At 32.4% G+C, this 11840-nt stretch overlaps 1 protein-coding gene across 1 annotated transcript; it reads right to left on the bottom strand.

Moving 5' to 3' along the window:
• Positions 1-1214: 1214 nt before the first annotated feature.
• On the bottom strand, positions 1215-2258 carry LOC131657072 (zinc finger protein ZAT5-like). The gene has a single exon (XM_058926578.1). The coding sequence runs from the start codon at positions 2132-2134 to the stop codon at positions 1268-1270; it is 867 nt and encodes a 288-aa protein (XP_058782561.1). The 5' UTR covers positions 2135-2258; the 3' UTR covers positions 1215-1267.
• Between the last annotated feature and the right edge of the window lie 9582 nt (positions 2259-11840).

The following is an 11840-nucleotide window of genomic DNA, read 5'->3' as shown; positions in this document are numbered from 1 at the left end:
CTAATTTGTGCCTAAGGAACATCCCACAAAAGATCCTTCCTCAACACCTTCCTTGTTAACTTATTCATCAAACCATTCACCAGAATCATCCCCCAATACAGACTCAAAGTTCGAAGACCCTTGAACAACTTTGTTTATGTGTGATTTTGGCAGCACTACTCTCAAAGGAACTTCTGAGTTCTCCTCTAACTGGACCCTAGACATTATTCTATTTACCCTGATGCTACATGTTTTATTGAGGACCAAATTGTATTAGACATGGACAAGAATGTTCGTCATATAAAATTTGGATCGAATACTTGTTTCTTCATCTTAGCAAATGTAAATACCACACAAAAATGATAAGAACTCAAAACTTAGGTATCCAAGCATAACAGGGAATGCCATAGCACCTCAACCAGGTGACTATCTCATTGTCAACAACTTTAGAACTCCATTTTCTGATCTCCCCGAACCATTATCCCAACCAATCTTTCGCTTCCGCCACTAAGATCTCTAATTCTCCATCGTCTTTTTCTTATATTAAACACATATTTGCTCCTAGAGAAGTGGCTTTGATTGAGAAGTAGTCCTCATAATTGAATGCTTCATGTATGTTGTTTGACATTCCTGGATTCTCCATGTAACTTACATATGTTTTCATAAATCTTAAAAAGTCTTATTCATCCTCCTTTCTTGATGACACAATATATAATAGTTAATCTCTAAAATATAAAATATATGCTTTAAGACTTATTCATCCTCCTTTCTTGATGACAATACATAATAGTTAATCTCTAAATATATATGTATGATTTTCTTGATGCTCGGATAATAAACCACCCAAGTTTAATACACGTGATTAGTGCATAAAAATGTGGCTGTTATAAATTTTGAATTGTTGAATTGCGCATACTTACCGATTAAAAAAAGAATAAATAATGAGTTTTATTTTTGTTGAGATAAATAGATTGGGAAAAGTGATTTCTTATTTCTGGATATTTTTCTAACATTGCCACCTTAAATTTCACAAAATGAAAATTACAAACACTTCGATTTTTAAAAACCTCTTGCAAAAAATGACGTAACTAATCAAGATAGTAATCTAAACAAAATTTAAAAAATCACATTAATTAATAACTCTTAAGATTGAATTACATACTCCAAGTAACATAATTTAAACGAATTCAAAATAGTTTGACATAACCAACAAAAAAAAAAAACTGTGCCATAACTTGAAATAGAGAGCATTGCAATCAAATTATGGAAACAAAATATAAAAGCTTATTCAAAGTTTAAGTGTCAAATCAAGCCCAGAAGATTCGGAATCGGAAGGTTCTTCTTCAATGTTGAACTTTGGTTGATGAATTTCATCTTTGATAGGAGCAGGAGCCACAAAAAAATTCTTCTCTATGATTGAGTTTGAACTTGTGGCAACATCTTTAGAAGACTCTCCAAATTTTAGAAAAGCAGCAATTTTATTAGTTGCACCATTTTCAATCCTAGAAGAAGTTGCACCACCAAGACCTAGAAGTTCAATCCTGCTACTACCTTCCATATTATTTCTCAAACTAACAAGAGAAGGGTTTAATGTCTCTTGCAAACACAAACCACCATGACCATATGCAAAATTATTTGTTGTAACCCTTGGATTAAATAAAGATGGTTTTTGAATCATTGAGTCCATTCGAACACCAAGTGATCCATAAGGTGAATAAAGAGCATTAGGATAACGAAAATAAGGGTTCAAGTGTGTTTGTCCTAACCCTAAAGCATCATTTTCGTACCTTTGTTCACGTTGCTTTTGTAAAGCACGTTCTGCCTTATGGGCATTCTGATGCCCTCCCAACGCTTGTAAAGTAGAAAACTCTCTTTTGCAAAAGTTACATGAGTAAGATGTCTTTGACTCCAAATTTTTTTCTTCAATGGTTTTCTCGTCTTTCTTTTCATTGTCGGTATGAGGAGAATGATACGACGAACCACCAACTTGAATAGGGCTAAAAAAATTATGCTCTTGCACCTTTGACCCGTCAACCGAATCCTCTTTCGATATCTTCACAAAATCATTCTCCTTCTTGTCCACCACGTTTTTTGGTTTGGAAGAATCAACATGATTATTTGAAGTGACTGAGAGGCTAGAGGATTCGGATGCCATGACACAAATTAAGAGTAGCAAACTATACTTGTTGTTGATTTTTGATTTGATGAAAAGAGTGGCTTAGAAGAGGTGTTATTTATTTTGAAAAATTAACATCTGCATTAACGTACATATCTTTGAATAAGGAAAGAGATATCTGATTCATATTTTGCTGTCAGGGGGATGTATATTGCACCCATTCATTTTTAGATATTTGAATTACAATTAAGACATATATTTAATGATTGAAAAATTTGAAACGATGCGAGGAGGGATATTACACCGATTGAGTTTGAACATTATTTAAACTATACTTTAGGGTGTAATCCGTGTGATTATTTATTATGGCTTAGTGTCTCTACTGTAATTAATAAGAACTCGTACTGAGTATGTTCAAATATTTTATTCTTACATTATAACTTGCATTAAAAACACATTTCATACATATTTTGTGATATGAAAATAAGCGTAAAAAAAATTGAATTTGTTTTTTTTTAAGAAAATTTTAATATAATAGTAGTTTTTTAAACTTTTCTATAATATAAAATGAGAGTCTTATGGAGCAAGTCCGATTGTTGACCTTATTATTTTAAAGTAAACTTTCATAAAATATTATATATTTTTTATTTTTTTTAAATTAAAGAATTTATTTTATATTAGAAATAATAACAGTCAATTTATGTATAACTTTTTAAAGTTTATGTTATATTTTAATATTATACTACATTTGGTATTCATTTTTCTTTAATATAAAATGGGACTCTATTAGAGTTCTAGTCTAATAATGGACCTTATATTTTTAGATAATTTTAATAAATATTTTATATTTTTTCTTGTTCACTATAATAATTAAGATCTTTTTTTTTATTTAAAACAATAAAATTAAACCTTTGAACAATTTTTTTAAAGTTTATGTTAGATTAACATTTATATAATTCATTATTTACTAAAATAGTAAATGTGTATGTTAGATTAACATTTATATAATTCATTTTTGAAACTTACTAAAATATTTTATTTTTGCATGTTTTCCTATCAGCATTTCATTCATAATATTCATTAAAAAAAAAACATTTCATACATGATGTTGTGTTAAAAAGAAGAAAAAAAATCATACAATCTGTGTATCTGTTGATAAAAAATTTAAATGTGTTTTTCTTTTTTAGAAAATTTTAATTTAACATAATAGTATTTTTGTTTTTCATTTTTGTATAATTTAAAATGGGATTCTAGATGTAGATAAGCCAGTTGTGGACCTTATTATTTATAGTAAAATTTTATAAAATATTATATTTATTTTTTCTATTATTATAAAATATATTTTACAACATACTTATAGTTCTATATTAAGTGATTGTTGAATTTATCCCTTGAAATAAAAAAAATGAATTGATTTGATCCGATTTATTATCTACGAATATTCTAGATCAGATGTGTCATTTCTTTTTCTAATATATGAAGTATTAAAATTTATAAGTCAATTCTTGAAAAATATTCAATCAAACCATTTGTACTCACTTCAATAAGGAAAGTGCGAGCCTCCTCAATAGAAAAACTTTCTTTTTTGCCGTAATCTCAATTGAAGACTAAGCAAATCCGAACTAATTGAATCCGTGTGCCTGAAATTTCCCAAAATATATTTCATTTCTACAAAGAATGTAATGACAACTTTATTCAATGTTGCGTGGAGAATATGATAATTAATTAATTACTCTCAATCGAGTTATATATATATATATATATATATATATATATATATATATATATATATATATATATATATATATATATATATATATAACTTGTCCAAGGTGAAAATATATCATTTACATGAAAAAAAAACAGTTATAAATTTATAGATTTGTTATGAAATTAAAAAAGCAATAGAAGAGACAAAAGAAAATAAGAGAGTGTAAAGTATTTCTTAGAGGCTTTAGGGGTTAGGGATCTCTCTCTGGTTAACTTAGCCCTTCTTGCTAAATGAAGGTGATGTCTTATTTCAGGTGACTCGGGCACGTGGAGAGAAATTCTTAGTGCTCGTTATGTTGTTTTTGTTGTTACCGCTTTAAGGGCTAGCAGAGACCTTAGCTTACCAAACTACTTTTCTTGGTGTATAGGAGTTTCCTTGACGGGGCCTAAGAAGGAAGATCCATCTTACTAGTTTGTGGAATATATACTCAAGAAGGTTTGGTCAACGCTACACACATATTTTTGTATTGGCCCTTGAATGGGTAGTCTCCTAATGATAGTTTTCATAGGTTGTTTAAAATCATCAGTTATCCTTAAGGGAGCGTGAAGGAAGTTGGAGGGTGGGAGGATGAGTCTCTTTTAAATTTTAATGGTTGAAACATTTCTTCATTTGCGCGAACCAATGTATGTTGATTTCCTCTCGATCATTCAAGGCCATGATTTTTCTCTAGATATTGATAAGTGGATTTGGAAGTTTGCTAAGTATGGTTCCTTCTCAACTTCCTCTTCTTGTAATTCTCTTTAAGCTTCGTTAGTTCCCTTGGTAGTTCCCTTTAGGCTTCGTTAGTCCCTTAGTTCCCTTGATAAGTGGATTTATGGTAATTATCCTCCTCGTCAATTTGGGATAATTCAATTCTCTATAAGGTGATTGTGTTCTCTTGGTAGCTCATTCTAGATATGTTCTTTTCAAGAGAGAATTTATTCAAGAGAAAGGTGATTGCTGATCTGAGTCTTACTTTGTGCCATTTTTATGATGTTTTTTATGAGTCGACTTCTCACCTTTTTTCCACTTGTGAAGTAGCTAGATTGGGTTGGTATATAACTTTTAGTTGATTAGGGTGGAAAATCGACCTTCCCAAGGAACACAATCTTCTTTTAGAGTAAATTTATTCCTTGGGGTAGGTTAAAATCTAGGGGGCTTTCCATGACTTGGAATGTTATTTTGTGAACCATTTGGAACTCTTCGAATGAGATTGTGTTTTCTAGTTCTATCTCAAACGTGAAAGGAGTAAAGGAGATGAGCATTTTTCTGGTCTAGAAATGGTTTTTGGGAGGATAAGGGGGTGGGGTGGGGTAGGGAACTCTTGTACCTTTATGGACTAACTTCACAACTCTATCCTTTGGATTAACCAACGACATATCGAGATTTTTTCCATGTTGCGAGAGTTGTGTTTTCTTCTATTTCTCTTTAGTGGGTATTGATCGGGTGCTGGTGGTCTAGGGTGCTTGAGTTCTAGCTTGTCTCTCTTTTGGCCTATTAATTCTCGGAGGGAGTATTTGCTGGAGTTGTGTGCAATATTTTGGTTTTGGTAGTGTTTTGTTGTTTGTGTTTTTGTTTTTAAAGTGTTTTTTCCCTTTGTATCTTGTGGTACTTCTTTTACCATATGTTTTTTTCGTTTTACTTTACTTGGGATCTTCCCTTTCTATTAATAATTTTTCCATTCAAAACGAAAGAGCGTATTGTATTAATCTCATTATAAGTATATCCTCCTAAGACATTATTAGTCATTAATGAACGGATAATCAAGATGAAATCCACTCATTAATGAACATCCGTAATCATATAATTTATAAAACTTCCCCTTGGACGTCCATCAAGAGTATTTCTTATTAAAACCTTACTAGAAAAAATACCACTGGAAAAATCCTAGCGCAGGAGTATTAGCAAAAAGAAACTTTGCAGAAATGAGCTTTGTTCTTTCTCTTTTAATGTATCCATCTTTAAAGTGAGGGATGCACATAATATTATCTAGATATATGAATTTTGTATTTATTTTTTGAAAGAAAATTCATAAGTTTGTGGTATGTGTTGAATTAGGGATCTCAATCAAACGCATTCTCATCTTGCCTAATTTAGTGAGAAAATTTATGTATGAATTGAGAAGTTAATAATAAGGTTTGTTTCATAGTTCTCCATGAAATAGTAGTACCATACTAAGTAACCAAATAACTTGTTTGTGATCTACCATTATAAGGATCTGACAAGTAACATGTATCTTTATAAAATGTTAATTCTAATTTTACTTTGGGATATAACATACTCGTGCCCATTGTAGCCATAAGATAACTAATTATATGTTTGAGTCAGATAAAATGTCTTTATGTTGGTAATTAAATAAAAACCATGTGATTTTCCCATATAAATATTTTTTAACATATTTTTACTCTATAATATTCTTGTTGTACAAATATTTCATTGTCCAAATGCTTAATTTGTAAACCTAGACATAACTTTGTCTTTCCGAGGTTCTTCTTCTCTACCTCTTAGTTTAATCAATTTATAGCTTTGGAAATCTCTTTGGGAGATCAAATGATATTTATGTCATCCACATAGACAAATATTATAGAGACTTTTTAATTTGCATGTCTATGATGTTAGAACATAGTTTTGTTCTACATCTTCGAAAGAGTTTTGATGATAACAAACACATAATTTTAGATAAGAACAAATATGCACTCTAATTCTATGTTTAAATTGCAGAAGTTTTGAAGTAGGTAACAATGATTTCATAGAAGCGGAAGGCTGCAATTAGAGAAGATTATAAGAAGAAGATGATCTAGAAAGTGATTTTCATAAGCAGAAGGTTGCATTGAGAAAGATTTACAAAAATAAGAAGATCTAGACATTGAGGAAAGTTTACATGAACAAGAAGTTCTGAATATTCTGAAGGAAGTTTATAAGAACAAGATGTTCTGAAGACAAACAAGAAAATCCTTAATCTCTGATTCAGAAAGCGCTTCATGCACCAAAGCTGCACTTAATACTCTGATGATCAGAAGATTAGTATAAACGACTTAATATTCAATGCAAGATTTTGTAACGGCTGGGAATTAAACTCATTTGACATTATCTCTTTTTTGGAAATAGACTTAATTCAAAATTATCAACTTCCAAATAAAGAACTCTTGTCTCTCAACGAATCTCGAAGCTCGTTCTATATAAAGGAGTCATAACTCAAGAAAGAGGTGTGAAACAAACGCACGGAAGAATTCAAGAGCTCAAAATTCTTATTATTCTTTTTTCTGTGTATTCATAATCTTATTGTGCTTAATTTGTGTGTAAACATCACAGTTGTGATATGGCTTATTAGAAGCAATCTCTTAAACACATAATTTGTAATTGTATTAGTATTTCCTTGAGCAAACTGAGTTATGGTTTTATCTTGAGAAGACGTCGACAATTGGTCTTCGTGATTGTAATCAGTATTTTGATTTAGAGGATTAAGACCTTCTAAGAGAGAGGCAAAATCACCTTGGCATGGTGGACTGGAGTAGTGTGAGTTTAAACGAACCAGGATAACCTAACGTTTCAAATTTTAATCTATCATATAAGAAAACAAGATGTTTTGGAAAATCTAAAATTACCCTTTTTGAATTTGTTCCAATCAAATATTTTCTTTTGTTTTACACTATTATTTGCTTTTGGTCTAATAAAATATTCTTCTTTTATCTTACGGGGTTAAATTTGATTTGGAAAATATCATTTATCTCTTCAGTTTAAATGCCATAAATTGTGTTCTTCCTATTTAATGGGCTGCATCTTTCCAATGCAACCTTTCTTCTTCTCTCCAAGTTCAGATGAAGCTCCTATTTCTCTTTCCTTACTCCGCTAGCCTATAAATATTGTGAAATTGGAAACTAATCCAACAAATCCTCTGCCCAACCTTATATTCTGGAGGTTGGTTTCTTTGACGCCTTAATTTATGCCCTATATGTGTGGAATACATTTTTCAGTTTGTTTATAGAATATCTGTTTCGTTGAATATATTTGTGGAATATAACTTTTACATTGTTATAAACAGTCTGTTTGTTGAATGTCTTCGCGCTATATGCTTTCATATATTTCTTTTTTTTTCCAGGGTACTGATATACATGTGGACAACATGGGTTATTCCTCCATTGTATAGTCAGAGTTATATCAAATTTTTAGTTACAACACAACGACTTGGTCTTCGAACCTTCCACCCACAAGTAGTAGAATTTGGGGGTGTTTACAATTGTAGTTTAATATTTTTCTTATTGAATCAAATGTAGGAAGTTGATCCATTTGTGAGAGAAGTTGTTGTGAATAAAACACTTGCTTTGGAAGGAGTACATTACAATGTTGTTAATGGCACTTTGAGATTTTTGACAAAGTAAATATTGTTAGAACAAGAATTATTCTGATCAATATTCTATATTTTGATGATAACATTATGTATGAATTTTGTATAAGACAATGTGGTACTCTAATCCTTTGCATTTTCCATTTCAGGAAATATATAAAGATTATGCACAAATCAGCGCTCAGAACCAACTGTTTCAGAAAGTTCTGGATGGCTTCATCAGAACACGCTCTGGAAAGACATCAGAAGATGGTCATGCAGAATCAGAACATGAACTGGAAAGCATCAAAAAAATGGAAGTCAGAAGAACAAGCTCTGAAGTTCTGATGGTATCACGCTCAAGCTCGTCAAAGTCAGAAGACAGAAGATGCCCTGCACCAAGCTAATTGACTCTGATATTCAAACATTGTTATTTACAAAATCTGAGTCCAGAAGTAAGTACAAGATGAAAGGCTAAAACGTCTAATCTCTGACTGACAAAAGGAACGTTAGAAGCTACAAAAGGCAAAGTCAGTAAAAGCAGCAAAAGAAAGGCTCGAGGTAGTTGACAAAAGTGTGATACATTAAATGCAGAGTTGTACTATTCACGGAAAGCATTAAATGCTCCCAATGGTAATTCCTCTCAGCGCCTATAAATAGAAGTTCTGATCAGAAGCTATACACAACACTTGCGTAAATATACAGAATTGATGTCCAATTCAAAAGCTTACGAACTTCATCTTCAACCTCACAAACTCTTGTAATGTTTAGTGAGTGTTGAGCTTAGAATTTAAGAGAAATATCATAGTTGTGATTACAGCTTTATTAGAAGCATTTAAACTCTTATAAACTTTATTTTTATATTGATTGTAAAAGATTTCTTAGAGTGATCAAGTTGTGATCTGTAGACTCTAGAAGAACTCCTAGAGTGATTAAGTTGTGATTTGTAGACTCTAGAAGACTTAGAGGTTATCTAAGTGGAAAACCATTGTAATCAGTTGGATTAGTAGATTAAATCCTCAGTTGAGGTAAATCACTCTAAGGGGGTGGACTGGAGTAGTTTGTTTAACAATGAACCAGGATAAAAATCATTGTGTTGATTGTTTTTATCTTCTAAGTTTTTGAGATACACTTATTCAATCCCCCCCCCCCCCCCCTCTTCCTAAGTGTTTTTCTATCCTTCAATTGGCATCAGAGCGCCGGTTCTAGGTGCATGCACTTAACCATGTTAGACAAAAGATTTAGGGAGAAAAACATAAAGTCAAGATGGTTGAAACAAGTTCATCTATTCCTACTCCTGAACAAAACAACAATGGTAATGGAAGCAATAGTTTCAATGGCTATAATAGACCACCCGTTTTTTATGGTGAAAACTTTGAGTACTGGAAGATAGACTCGAAAGTTACTTTCTTTGTCAAGATGGTGACTTATGGGATCTAGTGCTGGATGGATACACACATCCTGTAAATTCTCAAGGTGTTAAAGTTTCTAGACAAGCCATGAGTGATTCTCAAAAGAAAGACTTCAAGAATAACCACAAGTCAAGGAACATATTGCTAAATGCTATCTCTCATGCTGAGTATGAGAATATAACTAACAGAGAAACAACTTATGACATCTTTGAATCTATAAAGATGACTCATGAGGGTGATGCTCAAGTAAAGGAGACCAAGGCCTTAGCTTTAATCCAGAAGTATGATGCATTCAAGATGGATGAAGATGAGAACATTGAAGCAATGTTTTCAAGATTCCAGACTATGACTGTTGGATTGAGAGTGCTAGATAAAGGCTACACCAAAGTTGATCATGTGAAGAAGATCATCAAAAGCTTACCAAAAAGACGGGGACCTATGGTGACTGCATTCAAGATTGCTAAGAATCTGAATGAGGTGTCTCTTGAAGAGTTGATCAGTGCCCTGAGGAGTCATGAAATTGAGCTGGACGTAAATGAACCTCAGAAGAAAGGTAAGTCCATTGCATTAAAATCTAATAATAAAAAATGCACTAACTCTTTTCAGGCTGAAGAAGAAGATTCTGAAGAGTTAGAATCAGAAGAAGAAGAAGAAGATGATGAACTATCTCTGATATCCAGAAGAGTAAATCAACTCTAGAAAAGCAAGCAGAGAAAGTTCAAGAAGTTCAAGAACTTCAAAAGACTTGAGAAGGGAGAATCTTCTGGACACAGAAGATCTGACAAGAAGAAGGTGACATGCTATGAATGAAAGGAACCTGGTCACTACAAGAATGAGTGTCCAAAACTTCAGAGGGAAAAGCCTAAGAAAAGATTTGAAAAGAAGAAAGGCTTAATGGCTACTTGGGATGACTCAGATTCTTCTGATCAAGAGTCAGACTTTGAAGATGAGTAGGAAAACATAGCACTGATGGCCACTATTGATGATGAATCATAATCTACATCAGACTCAGACTCTAAAGAGGTATTTTCTGAACTTTCTAGCGATGAGCTAGTTTCCAGCTTAACTGAACTTCTGGAATTCAAGGCTAAACTTAGTATTAAATACAAAAAGCTGAGAAAGCTCTTTGTATCTGAAACTAAGAAGCTTGAAATAGAAAATTTTGAACTGAAGGAAAAAGTTTTAAAACAATTTAAAGATGTTGAATCATCTTCTAGTTCAGAAAAGTCTATTCCAAGTGTGAACAATATTCTTAAGGAATATGACTTGAGTTTCAGGAAGTTTCTATCTAGTGGTATTGGCAGAAGTTAGCTAGTCTCTATGATATATGGAGTAAGTGGAAACAAGTGAATTGACATAGGTTATGAGGGTGAAACCCCATATAAACTTGAACCAGTTGATGAGATGGTTATTACATACAAGCCTCTATATGATCATTTCAAGTTTGGCCATTCTCATGATATAAAGCACACATCTAACTCTAAGATTTTCCATATAACACACACCAAGAAATATGTTGCACACACCAGAAAATCTTATGATAAATCTTTTGCTAAACCTCATTTCAACCATAACTTGAGGAGAACTAACCCAGAAAGACCCAAGAAAATTTGGGTACCTAAGGAAAATATTATCCTTGTTGCAGATCTCCTTCAAAGCTCAAAGGACAAAGGAAAACATGTCATAGTACCTAGACTCTGGGTTGTCGCGACGCATGCCAGGAAAAAGGTCTATGTTCCAAGACCTAGAGCTTAAATCAGCTGAAGAAGTCAAGTTTGGAGGGAACCAAAAAGGCAAGATCATTGGTTCCTGAACCATATGCATTGTTTGATTCTAAAGCTCAAAAGTGCTTTCTACTTGGATATTCTGAATGCTCAAAAGGCTATAGATTATACAATTCTGAAACTCTTGTAGTTGAAGAATCAATCAATATCATATTTGATGATAAGCTTGGTCTTGAAAAGCCAAAGCAGTTTGAGAATTTTGCAGATATTGAAATCTCTAACTCAAATCATGAAGAACCCAGAAGCAAAGTTTCAGAAGATCAGGTTGCTTCCTCTTTAGAGAATCTCAGAATATCTGAGGAGCCAACACCCATAAGATCTTCTAGACTCAACTCTACTCATCCATAAGATGTTATCATTGGAAAGAAGGATGATCCTATAAGAATAAGAGCATTCCTTAAGAACAATGCAGAATGTCAATTTGGTCTAGTATCTCTGATCGAGCTAACTTCTGTTGATCAAGCTCTAGAGGATG

The sequence above is a fragment of the Vicia villosa genome, linkage group LG3 (assembly GCF_029867415.1).
Source record: "Vicia villosa cultivar HV-30 ecotype Madison, WI linkage group LG3, Vvil1.0, whole genome shotgun sequence".
Classification (NCBI taxonomy): Eukaryota; Viridiplantae; Streptophyta; class Magnoliopsida; order Fabales; family Fabaceae; genus Vicia; species Vicia villosa.
The sequence above is the reverse complement of the archived record's forward strand: the minus strand, read 5'-3'. Positions and strand labels throughout refer to the sequence as shown.